This window comes from Mauremys mutica, chromosome 14, assembly GCF_020497125.1.
Source record: "Mauremys mutica isolate MM-2020 ecotype Southern chromosome 14, ASM2049712v1, whole genome shotgun sequence".
Classification (NCBI taxonomy): Eukaryota; Metazoa; Chordata; order Testudines; family Geoemydidae; genus Mauremys; species Mauremys mutica.
In genome coordinates this window covers 41,184,199-41,207,077 of record NC_059085.1, presented here as the reverse complement: position 1 = coordinate 41,207,077, position 22,879 = coordinate 41,184,199, and the positions used below count along the sequence as shown (strand labels likewise).

At 38.9% G+C, this 22,879-nt stretch overlaps 1 protein-coding gene across 3 annotated transcripts in view; it reads right to left on the bottom strand.

The window, feature by feature from the left end:
• Positions 1-22,879, bottom strand: part of LOC123349646 (BTG3 associated nuclear protein) — a 252,258-nt gene that overhangs the window by 186,698 nt on the left and 42,681 nt on the right. For all 3 annotated transcript variants that reach the window (XM_044987858.1, XM_044987859.1, XM_044987860.1), the window contains exons 5-6: positions 7,195-7,317; positions 5,280-5,455 (exon numbers count right to left, since the gene is read on the bottom strand). In XM_044987858.1, the coding sequence (XP_044843793.1) occupies positions 5,280-5,455; positions 7,195-7,317 (299 nt within the window). The remainder of the gene's footprint in view (positions 1-5,279; positions 5,456-7,194; positions 7,318-22,879) is intronic.

Below are 22,879 nucleotides of genomic sequence, written 5' to 3'. Positions count from 1 at the left end.
AATATTGTTAGCAGCTTTAACTGAATGGGGGATTTTCTGATGTGGACTAAGGTGAGCACAAACTTATTTTCACTTAGGAATCAAGTGAAGGCTTAAACCCAGAACCCCAGAAACAGAAGGCCCAAAGCAAAGCACCATTTAATCACTTAGCAAACCAGTGGCGTTTATTTTTACAATATTATTTCTGGAAGAGGTAGTCTCTTCAAAAGAGACACTCTGGAATAAAGGTTTCCAACTTGCATCAACATTACTTGATCACCCATCCTCAGACACATGGTTTTTAATTTAAAATGCTTCACCATGTCCTTGTACTACACTTCACACAACCAGTCCTCACACACCACACTTCTCTGATCTCCCAAGAGATAAACTCAGGCTGTAACTAAGATGTTATATACTATACAAGACACACACTTTATTAAGCCTACACTCAAAATGACAATAGGCTAATCTTTACTGACAGTATTATTAATAGCTGAGGGGTAAAATATGAGTTCAGTATAAAGACTTATTTCTTAGTGGACTAATTAAGGATGCACCTGCTATTTTCTATGCCAAAAAATATGGGATTAATGTAAGAACATGAGAAAGTAATGGTTATTATTTAAAATAAGCCTTTCAGCCTGTTTAATGAGGACTCACACTGGGAATTTCTTGACCGATATTGTTCTCCAAAAAACACATGTTGTTGAGCTTTATCTTCAATACAGCATGATTACTTCATATGCACCAGTTTTATTACTACAGTCCCATTTGTATTTCACTAAGTCGTCAGTATTTCCACTGTGAGCCCCATTTTAAGGCGGTGAAATTTAACATTTAAAAATTAAAAGCGTGTCACTTTCAAATGCTTTTTTTCATATAAATTACTGCAAAATTTTTAAAACTGAAATTCTGCAGGCAATAATTTGTATTTATAATATGGTATAATGTAGTATTTATATAAAACCTTAGGTTTTTATGAGCTTTTTTTAAAGCAGACTGTTTTATTAAGAAACAAAGACTATCCCTTACCTCACATACAAAACTATTTTGAATAACTATTAATAAAAACAAGCTACAAAATTCATGATTTGGAGCTTCTTGAATCTGGGGGTTTGATTCAGTGCACCTGTAGTAGTACCTGGATTTTTCAGATATGGAGCACAAACTGTGTTGCTAAGACTGAGCAAGACTATTGGGTAGGGGGAAATGGCCTATGTAAACAGCGAACAAACACCTAAATATGTGGTTATCCAATACTATGAACCTGATTCTTCAAGGTGCTAAATCCCTTGGCCTCTGAGGAAGCATTCAGCACCTTACAAGCATCCGGTCCGTAGTGCTGAGTCTCTAGATATACTGAATTGAAATAATTTCCAGGTTAGTTTATAAGGCATCACAAGCTACAAGGAATGAGGCACAGTAACATCCCCCAGAAAGATTATCTTGTGATACGTCTTGAAAGCCTGTAGTATGTCTTGACATAATTTTGGCCTTATCCACACTGTCACAACATAAATTACCATATTCAAAGCCAGTTGTGGCCAAACTATGTTTAACATGGTTTATTCTTGCCTCTGTGGATAGAAAAAAACATGTTACAATCATATTGGAAAACTATGTTTTAGTCTAGTAATCTACAAGAGTTAAAACATGGCTCTTCAACATGGTTATAACACGGTTTTTGTATATACTGACAAGTAATATAAATGTTATCATATGGGTGCTGTTCCTGCAAAGGCATCTAAACGGGCAATGACAGACCCTTATATCTCTGCAGGTCCACAGTAGTCAGTCCACGTGAATCCCTTTACAGGATTGCGACTATCCTTTGACAGAAACCATAGCATTTCACAAACTTGTTTAAACATGATTATTTTTGTAAATTAGATAGGACTAGATAATTTTTGTTACCACTAGATAGGCTTACTTATTCTGTGCCATTTTGGCCTCAAGAAATAGTACAAATTTTTATGATCATTCAAGATTTCTCTGAACAACTTTAGCCATTCAAAATTCTGCTCTTTGCAAAATATAAGAGTAAACTGGAACTTCTGGCTTTTATCAGTAAAGAAAAAGAATCTGCAAGACAGATCTATCATTCTGCAGAACTTTTCTTATTAATCATTTAATTTCTGTGACATATGGTAAACTCGTTTCCTTAGTATTCTCTACAGCTGAGCAAAGCTTTCTCTAATCTTGGAGTGAAAGAGGGGTGGGGGAGAGGGGGATTGCTAATCCATTTCTCAAAGCATTCATAAATCTCAGAGATTTTTAATGGATGATTCTACCAAAAGTCCAAGGTAAATGGGATATGAGACATTAATGGATTAGCTGTTTCATCTGCATTTACATATACAACGATCACAGAAAAGGCCGTCTGTCTCTGTACAAACCTATGCCAAACAAGCATGTCAAAGAGGGCAGATTACAACAAATATTTTCATAGTATTAGAAACTTCGTCCCTGCAACAAATAACTGACACAGAGCTGTATGAAATTTTAACAAATAAACCGTTTGGTCTGTATTTTGCTGATAAAAACAGGGTAGTTCCAAAAGATGAATTTTGCCATTCCAAAGGAGCAGAGGATTAAGGGGCTGGTTTTTGCAAGGTGCTGAGCAACATCAGCCTCCCCGTACATAGATTCCCTTGCAGGAAAAAGCCCTAAACCCAGGAAAATTAAATCCATCTTGAAAGCCTGAGTAGTTGCGAAATCAGCACAATTTCAGTCAAACATGAGATAATTGAAATTTAAATTGCAGAGGATCTCTCTTCCCAGAAAGTGCACAGTCTTTGCAACATGCAACATTTTAGTGCCACCTGACAAGAGTTTAGGAAAGAGTTACTGAATACTTTTTTGCTGTTGTAAGTATTTAACTATATCTGGATTACAATGTCACAAATTGTCTTTTCTGACAACACTGTGCATGTCAAAATTCTCATCTCAGAAAATAGTCAGACTTACATTAGACTTTTGCAAAGGCCATCTTCGGGAGAAAACATGACATTGACCTATATATATATATTTATTTATATTACTTATTTCAATTTCCGTTTTACAAAATAAAAAAAGTTTAGAACATCCTCTAGGGCCCTTGACAATATTTAGAAATACAATTGTTATAATTTACTGTTCTACCAATTGCACCTCACTCATCCTAACGAATTACAGCCAGGTAAAAATGTAACAGCAAGAAAGCCCCTTACTCATCATCCTCCCAGCTCTCTGGAAGCTAGGGAAAATACAAAGAGTTTGCAGTACACTCTACTGGTCAACAGGCTTAGACAAAAGTAGATGAAGGAGGTGAAAATGAGTTCCAAAGTCAAGGCATATGTCTACATTGCAGCTGGGAGCAAGCCTCCCAGCCCAGGTAGGGCTTGTGCTAGCAGGCTAATAGCTGAGTGGGCATAGCAGCACCAACGGAAGCTGGTCTTTTTCCAGTGAGGGAACACATATGTCCAGAACATGGACTGTAAAACTGAAGTACACCCAACACATCTAGTATCTCAGAGAGTGACACTGGCTGAAACTTGAGAGCAGATGATTTGGCATTCGTCCTTTAAGTTATTCCCTGACCCTAACGAAGCAGTCAACTCGGGACTAACTCCACATGATTTTATCCACAAAGTATGAACAAGTGTCCTCACAGTGGGAGCCAATAAGACATGAACATATGTGTCTGAGAGAAGAATTTGACTCTGTAGACACCAGAACAGTGAAACTCAATTTCTTCACATACATAAATAAATAAATAGCCAAAAACATCAGCAACTGTACAAATAAAGTGTTCCAAGTCCCATTGCTACAGGACCTGATTTTTCAAATGGCAATGCCATTACTATCCTCAACCAGCCTATTTTGTAATGTGGGAGCTTCAAAATTTGGATCTCCTGTCTTTCCCCCCAATACAAACTACTTTTTGGACACAGATTTTGTCACAGGAGACATGTCAGAGGTTGGAAGAGTCAAGAAGCTCTCCATGAGAAATAGTCAAATCATTATTCATTAATTTCTAGTAGTGACCATAACCTATGTATATATAAAGGATGTATAGTCTCTGCCCCAAATAGCATGGGCCAACATTTTAAAAAGTGGCTAGTCATTCTGAGAGCCTCAGTTTTTGGGTGCTCAGTGTAAGATACCTTAAAGGGACCTATTTTTCAGAGGGTGGATGCTCAGCATTTTCTGAAAAATCAGGCATTAAGATGTGATAAATTGAGTACCCAAATACTAATATATTCCCCTGTGGTGCATGAATATAAACACAAACTAACATATATGAAATAAATATAAGGAATGGTTCACTTATGAATTCAATAAAAGAAGAGTTAGTGGGTAATTATCTTAATTAAAAGACTCTATGGTCTAAGGTTCAACTTACAGGCCTCTGTTTAAAAATTAGTGACATGATTAATCAAACCAATTATAAAAAAACCCTATGATTTATTGTGATTGTCTTTTTTTTTTTTTTTACTTACGACACTTTTCACCTAAAACATGTGTCTTTCTAATTGTTTTATATTTTCATCGTTTTTGTGATTGCATAAAATATTGCAGCTAGCATTCATTTTGTATTTTAATACCCTAAGTACTTACAACATATAACAGATTGTCTACAGAAGACACATTTCAAAGTCTTAGATTCCACTGTCTTTGTTTTGCAGAGATTTTGGGTTGTGTAGAGGTTGTAGGAAACTGTGAAAGCTGTTGACAGGACTATCCTATAAACAATACATTTTTGATAGGAATTTCCTGTTAAAAAACTGTTTAGAGTTTCCAAAATAACTAACTGTTTACTTTCAGAAGAATTCAGCATCAGTGGAACGGCATAAGTAGTTACAGGAGGCAATGAACTGGTACATTTTGATGCTTCCCAGAGAATGCAGTTATTCCCTAGTTCTCTATTTCAACTTTGAGATAGGACCAAAGTATTTCGTTATCATTTTGCAAATCTTTACATTTAAAAACAATGAAATTAAGTGTTCTTATACTGCTAATGCAAAAGAGTCTGTTAAATCAACAGCTGTGCTCTGGGGCATACCTATTAAGTACTACAAATACACTTAATTTGCTTTGGCCTAGAAAAATGAACAGCAAGTTAAAGGAAACTGAATTATTTTGTCCTGTTACTCGGTCTTATCTGATGCTTCCTATAGGATAGGTCACTTCAACATTTTTTCATAGTTCTTTAAGGATTGAACTGTGACATGATCTCAAGAGCTTCTGATAGAATTTTAGCTCATTCCTCCACCCTGCTCATTTTGCTCAGACAGCCTTACAGTTTAATCACATACCTTCAGAGTTCAGTGTAATAAGAGTAACATTGTTCCCAATACTTTGGCTTCCTAACTGGCCACTGTTGGAAACTGAGTCACTGGCCTCAGACCCACTCTCTCCATCTTCATTGTGGCTATCATCGTGCCCTGGCACCTTCACCACAATGGTGTTCTGTCTACGACCGGGAACAGCACTGAGAAAGAAAAGAAGAATTCATACTTTGGCAAAGCATGATTACAGACTCAAAGAATGTAATATACTGTTTCTAGTGCATTAAAAAAATATTAACAACTTGATTTCTTACTGATTATATGACTTTTCTTGTAAAAGCTAGTCTGTCTAGATCAGGGGTAGGCAACCTATGGCCCATGTGCCGAAGACGGCACGCGAGCTAATTTTCAGTGGCACTCACACTGCCCGGGTCCCGGCCACCAGTCCGGAGGGCTCTGCATTTGAATTTAATTTTAAATGAAGCTTCTTAAACATTTTTAAAACCTTATTTACTTTACATACAACAATAGTTTAGTTATATATTATAGACTTATAGAAAGAGACCTTCTAAAAACATTAAAATGTATTACTGCACGCGAGACCTTAAATTAGAGTGAATAAATGAAGACTCGGCACACCACTTCTCAAAGGTTGCTGACCACTGGTCTAGATTAAGAGCTACCTTGACAGCAGTAGCAGAAAAACCCAAAAACTGTTTACATTCAGCAGGTGTTTGACATCAAGTAATGAATTACATACTATATTTCTACAAATTAAGGTAACATAAAACCCAAAAATATTTTGATATTAACAAAAATTAATACACAAGAAGCTACACAAGAATTTTGTTTCTTCTTCAGAAAGCATCAAAACATGACTCCCTGTAGGACATTAAATAAAAATAAATCCATTTGCCTCTGGTTCAGATGAAGGACAATTTATAGAAAACTCAATTGACTAATTTCCTTCCATAATTTTTAGCTATTCAGTTAAGTAAGCTTTAAATAAAATGTATATTCTATTAATTGTATATCATGAATGAACTGAAGACATCTCAACTGACTCCATTAGCCTCCAAAAAAGAGCTAAGAAAGTTTATAGAAAGAAACATGTTCTGTACAGATGAAAGACATTTTAACAATAACCCCAGCTTTCTAAAATAAATCTCCATGTGTTAACGTTATACAAATTGCACAAAAAAGCTATACATACTATTCACAAATAAATGCATTAGAAGATGAAAACCTTTTGTAAGTGTCAATATTTGTTTAAAAGTAAGTGCTCTTTGGCTTGCTTTATAGTTACTATCTAATGTTAATTACTCAGAAAGTAGTTTGCTGTTTAAGTCTATTTGAAAATTTTATCAATGAAATGTCTATACACAACATATAACCAATAAGTATAAAGAAACTTCTTTACATAACTGTTAAATTAGCATGGCTTGTTACTTCAAACTGTTTTCTATACAGAGCCTTTGTTTTCAAGTAACTAGTTCAAATCCAGCTTTGGCTAGAACAAAAGTTACTACAGATGGCCACTGAATGTCCTTTCGTTAATGAGTTGGTAGGTCTCAGTACAGTTCGAAGTGGACAAGAGTCGACATTGCAAAACCAATCACAATGGGCCCCCTTCTTGGAAAGCTCAGCATGGATACTAAGGACTCAGTGGGCCAAAGAGACTGAATTAACCCTTCCCCCTCAGAGATGCTCCCTACACTTCAAAGTTGAGGCACTGCGCTGTACCTGTTCTGTTGATAGAGGACTTTGCTGTGCAGGACTGTCAATTTGGCCCTTTTCACTACTTTGTGAATATTTTTTCCTCAAGCTCAGTTGCCTAGGATGTTCTTATTTTGCACTTGTAATTGCAGTAGAGAGACCTCTATTGGATTTCCTGTAAGAAATAATGAAGCGTAGGGGAAGGATTGCAATTGTTGCTACTAACTTGCTAAGGATATTTTCCAGAGAATCCGCTGTTCTGCTCAATGGCTCTTCCTGCCCAACCATCTTGGCTACTATTGAATTCTGCCGATCATTGTTCAGTATAACTGTAGTCTGTGGGACAACACTACAAGACAAAATCAGAGAGAAACAGAATGTAAAGAAGCAAACCTTTTTAAATAATACATTAACCCAAGTCTTTGTATTTAAATGAACTCCTACACTAAAACTGAAAGGCTGTTTCTGCGTTTGTTTTTCCCCCACCCCCAACATCAGAGCTATATACTATGTATTAAATGCTACAGCTTGTAATCCACATATTTGACATCCATACCATTCCAAGGGACTGACTGCTTCACTGAAATTATTAACAGTCTGTAACCCCTTCCAGGGTGATAAAGAATTTATCAACTCAAGATAACCAGGAGGAAGTCTGCAAACAAAAAAGTTACTAAGGGCCCTCAAATTTCTGCTTTGGAGAATTACTATGAAGGTGAAGATTTTGTGAGGTAAACTGGCCATTGTACAATAAAAAGCAACATTTTAATGGAATATTTCCCCCAAAGGAAAAGTAGGGGAAAGGCATTCTGCTGTAAACTGAGCTGATGGGCTTAACCGAGAAGACATCTGATCTTCTAACAAATCTATTTTATTTTTTTTAGGACATGGGGACAGAACGGAGAAAAGGGAAAAGACTCTAATTTTAGTTACTGATGGGACTAGACCATTGTTTGTGTGTATTTAATGTGCAAAAAAAAATCTGATAAGAATTCCATGATCCAAACAAAAAATGCATAGGGTAACATTTTGGGTTAATATAAAAATAAAGGTAAAGTAAATAACTTATTTGGCATGCAGTTTATTATTTTAATTGGTTTCAGAGATTATCATCATCCTATTACAAAAATCTTTCCAAAGTATGGGATAGTTTTGGTGTGCAAAACTAAATGTTTTCATTATACTCAATGATATGCTTAAAACACACACACATTTTCCCCTGCTGGGGTGGCAAGAGAAGACTAGCTAATTTCTCATCACTGTACACATTTTTTCTATTGTTTTTATTGGTCAACATCTGAAAAATATCACTGGTATTTATTCATTTTTCTTAACTTTAGTCTGCCATATATTAGAATCACACATAAGAAATAACATGAGCAATCTGATAGCAATATTCTATCTATTTCAGCTGTTACATACTGTATGTTTGTGTGTGTATATGTATGTCTCCATATGCATGTGATGTTACCCCTTTCATGACTGGCCTACAGAGACAATAAGCCACATACTACAAGAACTAACAGTAAATTAAGGGAGTTGTTCTTTATCTCTCATGATGAAAGTCTGTGTTTTATGAGCTAAAAGAACAGCATTCTAGCCCCACTGCCAAGGGATATGTGTGTAATCTATGTATAATTGTATCTGTTGCCCATAACAAATGGGATTCATTATAGATTGACAACCATCTGTTGGCTCTGAAGCCCTGTGAACCTCACATACTCTGGAGGGGGTTTAATCGAACTGTGAATAAGTACAGAACGTTCTGGGCCTTGTATGTGCCAACCCCAAACGTTTAAAATGAGTCTCAAAAGATCACAAGACTGGCCTAAAATCATGAGATTGTTTTAAATAATGCATTTGAAATTCTTTTTATTTGCGTTCTGAGTGTTTATGGTGCACTCAAGTCACATTTCAAGCATTTCTCCATGACTATGTAATAGAATTTTTATCTAACAAAAGCTCAGATTCTCATGTAATCTCGTGATTCCAGCAGCTGCCGTTTTAAGAAAGCACCGAATATCATGAGACTCTCAATAAAATCATGAAAGTTAGCAACACTGGAAGCTGCCCTGCTCTACCCACTCCTTCCCAGCTCTACTCCCCTCCTTTTCTACTTTTTATATGTACCACAGGTTATATATTGAAGTTTTTAAGGACAGATTGAGACTCTTAAGACATTTTATTTTTCTTTTAGACATTGTTCTTTTTATCATCACTTCCCCCATTTTCAATAAATTTTGAATGCATGTTTAAAAGTGTCACTTACCAAGGCTTAATTTTTAATGGATACGCTGAATAATTAATTGCAGCTATAGAGATAAATGCAGTAAAATTAAGCTTCTATTTATGAAGTCCTCGGGCTTTCTTCCCCCCACCCCAAAGTCTTAGAACTCAGAATTGATATAAAATGGGAAAAACCTATTTTTTAAGAAAATAACTAATTCATTTTTAAGAGCATTTTAAAGTGTGCCTGATGGCGTTTAGTTAACATAAGCCAACTTAAAAATGGATGGAGAAGAAACACCCTGGTATAAGCCATTAACATTGGATTTAAGAGTCACATAGTGTGTTGGCTCCTCAGTACTGGGGGTGAATTTTGCTTTGCCAATACACTGCAATTTTTTGTTTATCCCACCTCTTCTGCAACCACACCACAGCATGCTCACGGTTGCTTCATTCAGTGTTTCTGTATGAGGCCAAATTTGTCCCCAGTAAAAGCCCATGAAATCAGTGGTCTTACACCAGGGATGAATTTGGACAAATGGGTCAAATGGAATACAAGTAGCGAGGCGACAGCATGGTGATTCGGATTTTAAGCCACTATACTCCTTGTATGGCCACTAACCATGCTTTTGTTGAAAAAGTGCTGTATATCATGGTGCATACACAGACTTATACAGACACCATGTACAATTACCACGATTAAGTCATTGTAAGCAAGCAACTGCCAAATTGTGTGTATTATGTTATTCTTTTAGAACTAAATAGCTACTCTGCTTCAACAACTGCTGGGGACAATAGTCTCTTTGGGGAGGAAACTGGGTCACAGCAAAACCAAAACCAAACAAAAAAAGCTAGAAAGAGGCTCTATCTGGAAGCATTAAACCCTGGGTTACTAATCCAGACACAGATTTATTAAACCTTTGGCACTGGCTAATTTAACAGTGTGGGGAGGCTACATCTGGTTTCAGAATAACAGTACGTAGCTCCCCATCTATTGCCAGGAAATATTGGTGGTAGATACAGAACATGGAAACAGAAACTTTTCATCTACTAGTCCAAAGACACTCGTATTAATTATTGAATTTGACATTGGTCCTAAATATGAAGGAGTTTACAATTCTTAATGCATTCTACCATTCCTGAGGAGTGGAGCTGTCGAGGGCAATCCATGTCCGGAGGATGAGGCAAGTCCTTTAGGTAACCTGGTTCCTGTCCATTCAGAACCTCAAAAATAACTTGATCGAAATCTTAAATTTAGATCAGTATCCTATAGGGGAGCCACCAGCGTGGCTGATGTGCTCTTGGCAATGCATGTTGCTGAGGTACGCGGCTGTACTTTATACCAGATGAAGTTTATTCTGGGCTGATGTTTTCAAGCCCAAGCAATTACCTATTTGGGAGATAAAGGAGTTTATGATTTAGGCCACTTTACCAATCTGCAAGCATAATGACTTTTTTAAGAGACAACAGTTACACACCAATGCCTCAATCCTGTAAATTGCTCCACACCGGAGGCCCCCTTGCATGGAGTTCCACTGAAATCCATGGGACACTACACAGGCACAAGAGTGTGCCTTCATAGAATAGTTTGTGGAATAAAGCCCCTTTACAAACACTCCTCCATCCTCCAAGATGCCAGGGCTTTTTTATTAAAACAAACAAATCACAATACCACAGCATTCTGAACAGCTATCTACAGAACAATTCTCAAAGAGAATTCAATTCTGCACTTGCAAGAGAAAAAAAAGCAAAATCTAGATGAGAACAGGACCTTCAGATCAAGGTTTTCAGGGACAATATGAAGAAGTCTGCACAATACCTACAAAACTACCAACGAGCTCTACACCAGGTCAAAAGATTGAAAAACTTGGGTTTGTTTAGTCTGAAGAAGAGAAGACTGAGGAGGAACATGATAACAGTTTTTATGTATATAAAATGTTATTACAAGGAGAAGGGAGAAATATTGTTCTCTTTAAGCTCTGAGGATAGGACAAGGAGTAATGACTGTAAATTGCAGGAAGGGCAGTTTAGGTTGGACATTAGGAAAAACTTCCTAACTCTCAGGGTAGTTAAGCACTGGAATAAATTGCCTAGGGAAGTTCTGGAATCTCCATCATTGGAGATTTTTAGAGCAGGTTAGACAAACATCTGTCAGGGATGGTCTAGATAATACTTAGTCCTGCCTTGGGTTCAGGGAACTGGACTAGAAGACCTCTTGAGGTCCCTTCCAGTCCTACAATTCTATGACTCTATGAAAATCCTGGACACAGTCAGCCTTAGGAGATCTGAAAGAGGAAAATAATATAACATTTTATTATCATCTTTAGGTAGCCCTATTAAAATTGTTCCTCTTCCATAGTTAAGAAGGAAGCAGAATAAACAGACTAAATATTCAGTGCAGAAACTGACAGAGCTTATCAGAAGCTGCACATTCATCAGTGAAGACGAATAATAATGTGACGTTGACTCCTGTGTTAATATAGAAAGATCAGCTAGCAACAGGAAGAATGAGACAGCTCTTCCTATCAATGCTGCCAGCACACACACTTTTGGGGACAGATTAGGGAGCTGAGGGAGTATGGAAAGAAAATACTCATGGCTATTTTTTGAGCTCTGAATACAATAAAAAAATATTTTTAAAAAATCTACATTGTCTATAGGTAAATACATATTTATGGATTGAAAAAAAAATACAATTTACCAGGTCAACAATCCATGACACCTCCAAACAAAATATTATTTATATAAGTAATGAACATGAAATACAATGATTTTCAAGTAATATAATTATTTTCAAGTATTCATATTTTGGTCTCTGACTTTTTAAAAAACAACAACAAAAGAACCTTGTACACTTTGCAAAGGAAGGTTCCTGCCAAAGGTAATTTTTAACAGGGAAAATGTATGACTCTCCACCAGTCTTAGCTGTTGTTTTTTCTTGGACAATCACCTTTCAATCATACAGAATGCAGACAATAAAAGAAGAGAACTTTTGCTGCCCCTAAAACCAACATCTCCTCCCCTTCCCAGATTAGTTTTTTAATTAGGAGAGAAAAATAAAATAGTAGGAACCAACTGACATTTCATCTCCCATATTGTACAAGATCAAGAGTTTCTTCAGATGGATGGAAATGAGTTATGGAAAAACTGAGACTGGAACATTTCAGACAGGCAGTTTCTCTTCTTGCATCCTTAGACACACTTATATAGACTGATGAGATATTTATAGCAAAACTCCAACTGGTAAGGAAAGTAGGATGGGCGGAGGGGAACTTACAGAGCCTCATGTTTTGACAGACTCTTTGAGCCTATTCTGCATGTACAATCCCACATATGCATGCACAAATCAGAGAACTGCACCCACAAGCAGACAAATAAAGTAATGTACAGGAAATTTTATAAATTTAACTCTTTATCCACACCTTTTTTTCTTTCACTGGTACCCGAGTGCATCTTTAAGAAGTATATCTGTTCTTACAGATCTTTTCACTTCTCCTGATCAGCAGATTACTGGATTTTTTTTTTATCTTGGTCAATACTGCTTTCATTCACAGGGTCCTTCTACTCTAGGCTGATCTTTCTAACAGGAATTGTACAAGCACTTGAGATTTCCCAACTACCAGTGAATAGGGAAATCCCTGACTTGAGGATTTGCATTACTATATGCGTGGATGCAAAGCAATGCACAAATCCAAATTTTTAAAAAAATCAGGTCCCTAAAGTCCCAGAGAGGAAAGATCATCAGAATGAATGCATCATGCACCACAGTAAAGGAAAATAACAAGCTGATGTCTGGAGGATGAGGTGTCAAAAGCTCCATATGGACAGACATTCAGTAACTGATTTTTGAAGCAGCCTTGTCATCTACATCTCTCATCCCCCGGCCACAGCTGACTGTCATCCAAAACTATAATTTTATTCATAAAATGTAACAAGGGTTCAGTCATTGAAAATTATCTTTGGGTCCCTAGCATCTAGAGTATCACAGAATGCCAGTCTTTATAAAGATAGCATTTATGATTAGGTTCTTTACAGACAGAGGCCAAAGTACACCAGCCATCATCCCAGAATAATTTCTTATGTATTTAACAGATATATGAAGTTGTAGGCAATTGATAGTACAAAAAGGCAAAGCAAAAAACAGCATTTATTAAAACATAGTGTTAACATTTTAAGCATTCTGATATTTTCAGCTCAAATATGTAAGTCAGAACCAGAGATTTTCCAAATTACAAAAGACATTTATGCAGAGTTTATGTACAAAGGCTGGTGTTACCATCAGCCTTAGCTACACACAGAGAGCCTTTGAACTGGCTGACAAGCACACAGAGATGATTTACTGGTTTCAAGACAAATTTCACCAACCAATGAGGAAAGCTGTTTAAACAAAGTCTGTTTTGGTTTATTGTTCTCTGAGGGATGCCATTTAACACATTGACATGGTCCACTGTAACCATTCATAAATGAAGATTTCAAAAAGTTTACCTACTAAGCAATAGTAAGATGATGGTACAATGGACCCCAGGATCCTACCACCACAAAAAAAAAAAAAAGGCTGGTTACTTAAGGGGGTTTACAATACCTGCGTGTCCATAAATATAACTGTCATGCATTTTCTTTATTACGCCTGTTATTGTTAACACAACTGAAGTGCTTTGAAAATTAAATTTACAGCAATATACGGTCTCCAAAGAACCCTTTGGCCTCAGCTCTTGACTGGTGATATAGAGAAATAGAAAAAAACAGTAGCTCTGGACAGTGTTACAATTGACAGAGGCAGAGTTTAAGAAAACTGGGCTATTTTAAAACAGTCAGAAATTGTATTAACTCCTTTAACTATTAACATTCTACTGTTAGGCAGAGACAGGTAAAGGTTACAAAAATAGAACAATACATACTACTAACTTGTAACTTAAAGTGAACAAAATACAGATATATAAATATGAATAAAATATAGATAAAATGAAAACATTAGAGTAACTAAATCTTTGACCCAACCATAAAAAGAAATGTATGGCTGTTAACCATTCCCTGACCCTAAATTTCTGAGTTATGGCCAGGTAATGCAGCCCATTGAAGATCATCTGCAACTAGGGATCAGAAAGGTTGATCTCATCCTCACTAACTTTCCCACTAAGGAAGAGGTATACATAATTCTTCATAGGAAAGGAGTTGGCCAGACTTACCTGGATTACAGATCAAGTGTACAGAATACTGGCTCCTGGTACTGGAATAGGAGATATATGATAAGAAGAGTAGAGGACACTGCAGAACGAAGGTAGATTTCCAAAAATTACAGTCCATATGGAAACAAAAAAATGCAAGAAAAGGAAGACAGGATAAGAGGGCAAATTTCCAAAGGTATTCAGGTGCCTAAAGATACAGATAGCAGGTTAGGCACTTTTATGAATCCCACTAGGCACCTATCTGCTAAATGCTTTTGTAAATCTGGCGAAGATCAAGGATAACTTTGGGAATATGGCAACTGGAGCGAAACAAAGACGGTGAAGAACATCATCTTTGATATCCTTCCACACTGAGTGAGAGGAAAGAACGACTGACAAGAGAGACCAGCATAGAGGAGGATTCTAGGTTCACAGAATGTTAGACTACCTTTGAGAAAGAAGATGTGTTTATATTTGCTAGTCTCCACCTAAAAATATTATTGTTTTTATTGTGGTAGCATAGAATCATACAAATGTAGGGGTGGAAGGAACCTCAAGAGGTCATCTAGTCCAACCCCCTGCACTGAGAACCAAGTACACCTACACCATCTCTGACAGGTGTTTGTCTAACCTATTGTTAAAATCGTCCAATGATAGGGATTCCACAACATTCTGTGGAAGCCTATTCTAATGCTCAACTATCCTTATAGTTAGACAGTTTTTCCTCATATCTAACCTAAATCTCCCTTGCTACATATTAAGCCCATTACTTCTTGTCCTACCTTCAGTGGACATTGTTTGCAGAGTTCTTACATCCTGGGACCAAACACAGCTAAGAGAGAGACAAGGTGGATGAGGTAATACCTTTTTTTGGAACAACTTCTGTTGGTGAAAGAGACAAGCTTTCAAGCTACACAAAGACCTAAAGAAAAGCTGTGTGTAGCTCAAAAGCTTGTCTCTTTCACCAACAGAAGTTGCTCCTATAAAAGATATTACCTCACTCGTGTTGTCTCTCCCATGGAGAACAATTGAGAACCATCTTCTTTGTAACAGCCCTTATCATATTTTAAGACTTTTCAGGTCCCTCCTCAGTCTACTTTTCCCAAGACAAAACATGCCCAGTTTTTTTTTAACCTTTTCTCATTTTAGAAGGTATAGCTATGAGCCCAACATATAACAAAAAGGCAGTTCCTGTGTCAAAGAGCTTCATATGCAAGGAGTACAATAAACAGCAAGAACTAATAGTGATCTGATGGGCATGCCACAAACCTATCAGCTGATTCACATAACCCAAATATCAACATAGATGCATATAATTTGCACAGGTAAAAAAGTGAAGCAGCAAAAGGGTGGCTACACATTTTAGATTTCAAAAGTATCTGCAGAGTCAGACAGATTCAATTAAACAGAATGTGATAGTAAAATTATTCAGGTAAGGAGACAAGGAATGAAACCGAAAAGGCATCACAGAACATATAAGTTATCATCCATCAAGAGTGTAGAAGAGAGAAAATGAAAAATTCCTGCACCAATTATAATTATCAAGGTATCTGAAACCACAGTTTACAATATTCATGGGAGACTTTAACTATCCAGATTTCACTTGGGCAAAAAAATGCAGCCACAGTTCTAAGTAATGCAGACTTTATTATCTAAAAAGGACATACTCCTATCAAGGGACAAATTATCCTGGGTACTAATACTCACATAAATTTGATTACATCTGTGCTTATTTTTCAAAATTATCCACAGATTTCCAGTGCCTCGGTGAATGCTATTGCATTAACTGGACCATTTTTATTCCTGTCATGCAATTAATATTCTCAATTTGAGGGCTTTTTAGCCAACATCTCTTATTGTCAGAGGGAGCCATTGTATTCAAAAAACACCACCGTCAGAAGAAATAAGAAAAGTCAATAGTTGCACAACCTGAGCCCACTACATCCAGAGTTTAATTTTAAATATGTTCCTTCAAAACTATTTAATGAGGCTTCTCTGGACTAAGGTAATACTCAAAAGGCCCAATGAATACTGTACTTGCTTTAAACATTATGTTCACATTAGTATATATTTTTATATATTATATTTTTAGAAGAATATTTTTACTCCTAGATCAAAGATTTGTGTAAAGCTTCAATACTACGCAGTGACTGATTAGTATGATTACATGATAGGCAATTTTAAGGTTTTAATGTTTGCTGCACAGCTCACCAGGCAACTGATTTACCCAGGGAAAAACAATTTTATACAGTAGCCTTTGAAGGAAAGCACCAGGAAAAGTGCAGCAATTGAAGACAGAGTGTGAGAATGAAGATGGAATAACAAATATGTGCGGTATTTTTTCTACACCTAAAAGACACCTTAAGTACATAAACCACTGATATTAGCATTATAGAAAGATACCTTATTTTTCATATTTAGCCATGAAGGTATCCACACTTAGCACCATGATAATGCATCATTTTATAAAATGGTTAATTATGCTGCCATTCCAGCACACGAGCATATGTGATGTTAAACAAACACAGCTACTCAGTTTTAAAACAAAAATAATTTGTAAAAGAAGTTATGCAAAGTTTTGCTTTCAGTTTCTCATACTTCACCCTTCAGTGTGGAACAAACAGAGAGTGGGATAAAGATGTATGAAAACGCACAGTGCTACAGAAAGGAAAAAGTCTATTCGGGAAGTCTTTCAGATTCCAAATAATCTGTGTTTTACATTTGGAAGTGTATCATTAAAATGGCATCAATTGCCAACTAAGGCATATGGCACTACACCAATCTCTTGTACAGACCTTTTTGAAGTTGGGCTATCTCACCCTATTCATCTAAAGTTCAATCCACTTACCCCAAAGAAATTAAATGAAATCCACCAAAGACACCCTCATGGACCATATTACTTCTTCCTTTTTAAAAAACTTTAAAAAAAACGTTAACTTTTATATATTACTTTAATTAACTTACAAGATCAGACCATTAGTTTTCTGGCAGATATTTGTAATGGGTGATATTTGTTATAGACACCTTACTCTGGTGTGACTCATAATAATCTGCACATTTATTTACAACTTGGACATTATGCACCTAATGCCCTCCAAAGAGGGATGAAAGTTAATCCCCTTCAGTCATGATTTGGTAACATGATCTCTTCTGATTCACTCTTTTTATGGTACCTTAGTTGCAAGTACCCTGATTTATGGGACAAATTTCAGGAAGGTTGCTTTTAAAAATTGGTTCTCAATCTAATTCTGCATTTTCATAAAAATATTTGGCAATACATTCTAAACTCTCACTGATAGAAGCTAAGATTAATATATAAGGATTTTCTGCCCCCTTCTGTTTATTATAAACTTAATATATTATAGCCCAATCAATATCCAGTGTATAACATATGCTCCAAAGACATGGTTGTATTGCTTTCAAACATATAATCAAAAATTTTAGGGCTACATTGTAATATTATCTTGAATAGTCACTCTTCACTTTACAAACACTCAATGAAGCTATTTCTCTTGATGATTTTACATAGCAGGGATTGCAGCCACTATTCTAAATAGTTTATATTGCTGAGATAAAAATTATATTAACTAGACTGTACAACTTCCTCCTCCTATTTACTTGGACAGAGGGAAACAAATTAATAAATGAAGGGGATTGTCTTGAACCATTCTCCCAAGTCAGTCGCATCTAACACCTGGCTAACAGACGTGTTTAACTCATGACTTGTTAACATTCACAGAATCCAATAATTGATGGGGGTACTAGGATTTAACCACAAATCCTCTAATCTAATCCTATGCTTTTGTTTTTTAATCCAAGGACTTTTATATCCCTACACTTCTATTCTATGTTCTTAGAAACCAGTCACCCTACCAAACCTTTATTAATGAAAGCCAGAGGCGTTTATTCTTGTTTTTCATCCTCAGGCCACTTATAATCAAACTAGATTCATTTCTGAGAGGTCAAGGTCAATTTTGTGTGTGTTTGTGTTCAGCACTCTGTTGTTTCTTGGTGCACTATTATAAATATCTGTGTGTTCCATTATAAAATAGACCTTTGTGCTTCTGTAAATTCCTTTATTTATCATTAAGATTATTTTCTCAGATTTCTTTTTGCTTTAAAAAATAATAAAATCAGTCTAAGTCTAAAGCTTGCAGAGATTTTAAATAGGGTTTATGTTAAGTTCATGTTACTGAAAAGTTTCACTGAACGGTATTAAATTTTATAAAAGAATTTAAAGTAATATCTTTTTTTAAAAGGTAGGTTTTTGTTTTATGCCTAATTAAAAGTCAAGCACCAAATAAAAAATGTGAACTCCAATCTGTTTCTATCTTTCAAATGCTTGAATCTTCATTAATAAACTGCCACCTGAATCATTCAACAACCATTCACAATGTCTCATTAGAAACCATTTAACTAATAGCAATTGGCTTAGGAAATGTGAATCAACCCAGGTCAAATCTTGGTCAGATCAAAATGTTCTGACAGATGCATTCAGCAACATATTTGTATAAAGTATTGTATTCCTCTCTTAAATGTAGATGAAATTTTGTTATTAAGTGGTTATTTTAATTGACCTTGTGAAACTCAACACTAAACATTTACATTGGAAGTTGTATGTTTTCCTGGACTTGCGATATCCTGACACCAAATTACTGCATACTTGGCTCCTTAACATCTTAGTGCAACAATAGTGGAAGACAGTTACCTTTTCTGTAACTGGTGTTCTTTGAGAGACGTTGCTCATGTGCATTCCATATTAGGTGTGTGCGCTCACCACATGCACCAGTGGCGGAAGTTTTTCCCTTGGCAGTATCCATAGGGGATTGGCTCTGGCACTCTCTAGAGTGGTGGCAACATGATGTGGTATAAGGGGCACCACCTGCTCTCCAACCCTCAATTCCTTCTTGCCGGAAACTCTGACAGTGGGGAAGGAGGGCGGGTCAGGGAATGGACATGGGCAACATATCTCGAAGAAGCCAAGGAAACCATGCAGAACTTCAGCTTCTTTAGATACTTGTTGAGGTCTCTAAGGGCCAGGATGGGCCGCAGACCGCCCTTGGCCTTTGGGATACAGAAGTACTGAGAATAGAACCCCTTGTTCCTGTACTGAAGGGGAACTTCTTCCACTGCACCCAATTGCAGCAACCTCTTGCACAAGGAGACTCTCGAAAGATGGGTCCCTGAAGAGGGAGGGGGACGCAGGGTGGGAAGAAGTAAACTGTAGGGTATAACTCTCTGCCACAGTATTGAGAACCCAGCAGTCTGAAGTTATAGCTGTCCATGCAGGGAAGAAAAAAGGAAGGCGGTTGGATAACAGCAGGACAGACCAATCCGGGGTAAAGTCTGGTAGGTTGCTCTCAAGCGCATCCTCAAAATGCTTGCTTGCCCCCCTGCTTATTGTAGGTCGAACCCAACTGGGCAGAGGGAGAAGGTAGGTGGCTCAGCCGGTGCTTGTAGCTCCTACTCTACTTATGGGGGGGCGCTTCTGGCAGTGTTGACTCCCGTGGCCCCGAGATTGCTGCGGTTTGAACCCGCTTACAAGCTGGACTGGGAACGTACAGCCCCAGGGTTTTCAGGGTAGTGAGGGAGTACTTAAGGCCATGCAGTTTACTGTCCATTTGTTCTGCAAACAGGGTCTGGCCGTCGAAGGGGAGGTCCCGCATCAATTGCTGAGCCTCTGGTAACAGACCCAAGAGGAGCAGCCAGGATGCTCTTCGCATGGAGATGGCTGAGGCCATGGTGCAAGCCGCGGAGTCTGCTGCGTCCAAGGTTGCTAGCAGGGCTGTTCTCACTGCAGCTATGCCCTGTTCAAGGATCGCCCGGAATTCCTTCTTGGACCCTTCAGGCATCGAGACCTCAAATTTGGCCACAGACTGCCACATATTGTAGTCATAGCAGCCAAGGAGGGCTTGGTGTTGGCCACTCTCAACTGAAGGCTGGAAGACAAATAAATTTTTTGCTCAAACAGATCCAGACTCTTCAAGTCTTTATTCTTGGGTGTAGCCCCGGGTTGACACTACCTCTCCCTCTGGTTAATGGCCTCAACTACGAGGGAGTTTGGGGTCGGATGAGTATAGAGATACTCCTGGCCTTTAGCTGGCACAAAATATTTGCGCTCAATCCTTTTTGAGATGGGTAGTAGGGAGGAAGGGGTTTGCCATAGGGCATTAATTATTTTCAATACCCCCCTTGTGTAGGAGTAAAGCCACTCTAGCGGGTGCCATGGAGCAAAGGACATTGAACAATAAGTCCGACGACTGCCTGGAGCACCAGGTTAGAGGCAACCCTCTTCAAAAGCTCCTGATGAGCCTTGGCGTCATCTTGAGGAACTGGGTGAGGGGAACCCATAATCACTTCATCTGGCAATGAGGAGGATGTAGCCAGCACTGAGGTATCCACCACATCCCCTGGTGGCCCAACTGGCTGCTTCCCTAGGTCCTCATGGGCCTGAGGGGTCTTCCTGTGTGGGGCCTCCACCTCCGGAGGACGGCAGGATGCTGTGGCCGATGGCCTATCTGAGGCCCCCTCTACTGACCAGGCGGCCTGGGAAGGCTGGGTGAACTCCCAAGGATTCTAGGGGTACCACGCTGCCAGCCATTGGCCCAGAGACCATGGGGTCAGTTGCAGTGCCGATAAAGTCGACGGTACCACTGGTGCCAGAGCCTGTTCTGCTACCAGGGACTCCTGATCAACACCAGAATTGTAAGCAGAGCGGACGCTGCAGAGTGACAATGATCGGCTGGCCCAGTGGGCCTCCTCACTGTGGTGCTGGCCACTGTGCCTCGACGCTGACCTCTCCGATCAGGACGAGTCCCTCCTGCAGGACCCTGGGGATCTTTGGCATTTGGTGGATCTTCATCGAAAGACCAGCGATCTACGCCTCACACTGCTTGACCTGTACCGAGATCTAGAGTGGGACTGGGAGTCGGAGTGGGCCAATCACCGGTAGAATCTCCCTGATTGAGGGGATTCGTGTCTCAAGGATGGGTGCCAGCAGGAGGGTGACCGGTGACCCCGTTCCGCCGATCGGTCGCAGGACTGGTGCCGAGTTTCTCCCATCGACCTCCCGCAGTGTAGGCCCTGTGGTAACTCGACTTAAGCTATGTCAACTCCAGCTACGTTATTCACGAAGCTGGAGTTGTGTAGCATAGGTGGACTTACCATGGTAGTGTAGACATAGCCTGAGTCTGAGCATGCAAGCTCTAACAGATTCAGCCATGGAGTTTCCATGTCGTGAGGTGGAAAGACTCTAGATTGGGATGTTGGAGGCAGCAGTGTCCTACGTGATCAAGTCCGGGACCAGGGGTAGAGTTATAGATGTGTCCACTGACAGGTATAGAAGCGTGGTGAACCAGTGCTTACATGGCCATGCTGGTGCTATCAAGATTATTGATGCTTCCTCTTGTTGGACCTTCAGCAGGACCTTGTGAACGAGTGGGAAGGGCGGAAATACATACAGCAGGTGCCCCTTCCAAGGGAGGAAAAAGGTGTCTGTCAGCGAACCCAGGTTGTGATTCAGGATGAACAGAACTGTTGATACTTCCTGTTGCGCCGTGTCACGAACAGGTCTATCTGGAAAACCCTCACCTTTGGAAGATGTTGATTGTGACATCTGAGCGGAGGGACCACGCATGGCCATGAAAGGACCTGTTGAGGTGATTGGCTAGTTCATTCTGCAAGCCCCGAAGGTACGATTCCTCCTAATGTATGGAGTGGGCAATGCAGAAGTTCCACAGCTTGAGGGCTTCCTGACACAGTAGAGAGGAGTGAGCACGACCGTGTCTGTTTATACAGAACATTGCTATGGTATTATCTGTCAATACCAATACACATATGCTCTGTAGATGAGTTTGAAACATCTGGCAAGTGAGGTGAACTGCACACAGCTTCCTGACGTTGATGTGCAGCGAAAGTTCTGCCTGAGACCAGAGACCTTGGGTCCTGAATCTTCCTAAGTGCACCCCCCAACCCATCGCTGACACATCCAGGGACAGCGATGGTTGAAGCCTGGAGAAGGGTATTCTCGCACATACTGCTTGCGGGTCAAGCCACCACCAGAGGGACTCGAGGACTGGAGGAGTGAGTGTGACCAATTTGTCCAGGCAGTCTCAATTCGGCCGGTATACCTGGGCTATGTCCAAACAGCTTCAGGCAATTTCACACCATAGTAGTGGGGAATCTTCTGAGAAATCTCTATGATGGTGCCCATGGCTAGGAAGCGAGATTCCAAGAGGAATGCTCTTGCCTGACCGGAGTCTAGAAGAGCTCCTATGAACTCTATCCTCTGAGTGGGGGCTATGGTTGACTTTTCCACGTTCAGAATGAGGCCAAGCCTGTGGAACGTTGTCCACACAAGGCTCACATGGTCCTCCACTTGGTTAGCCAGTTGTCTAGATATGGGAATACTTGCATTTGCTGCTTCCGCAGGAAGGCTGCCACAACCACCATGCATTTGGTGAACATCCGAGGGGCTGTCGTGAACTGATAGTGGGTGATGCTCACCATGCTCCGCACTGA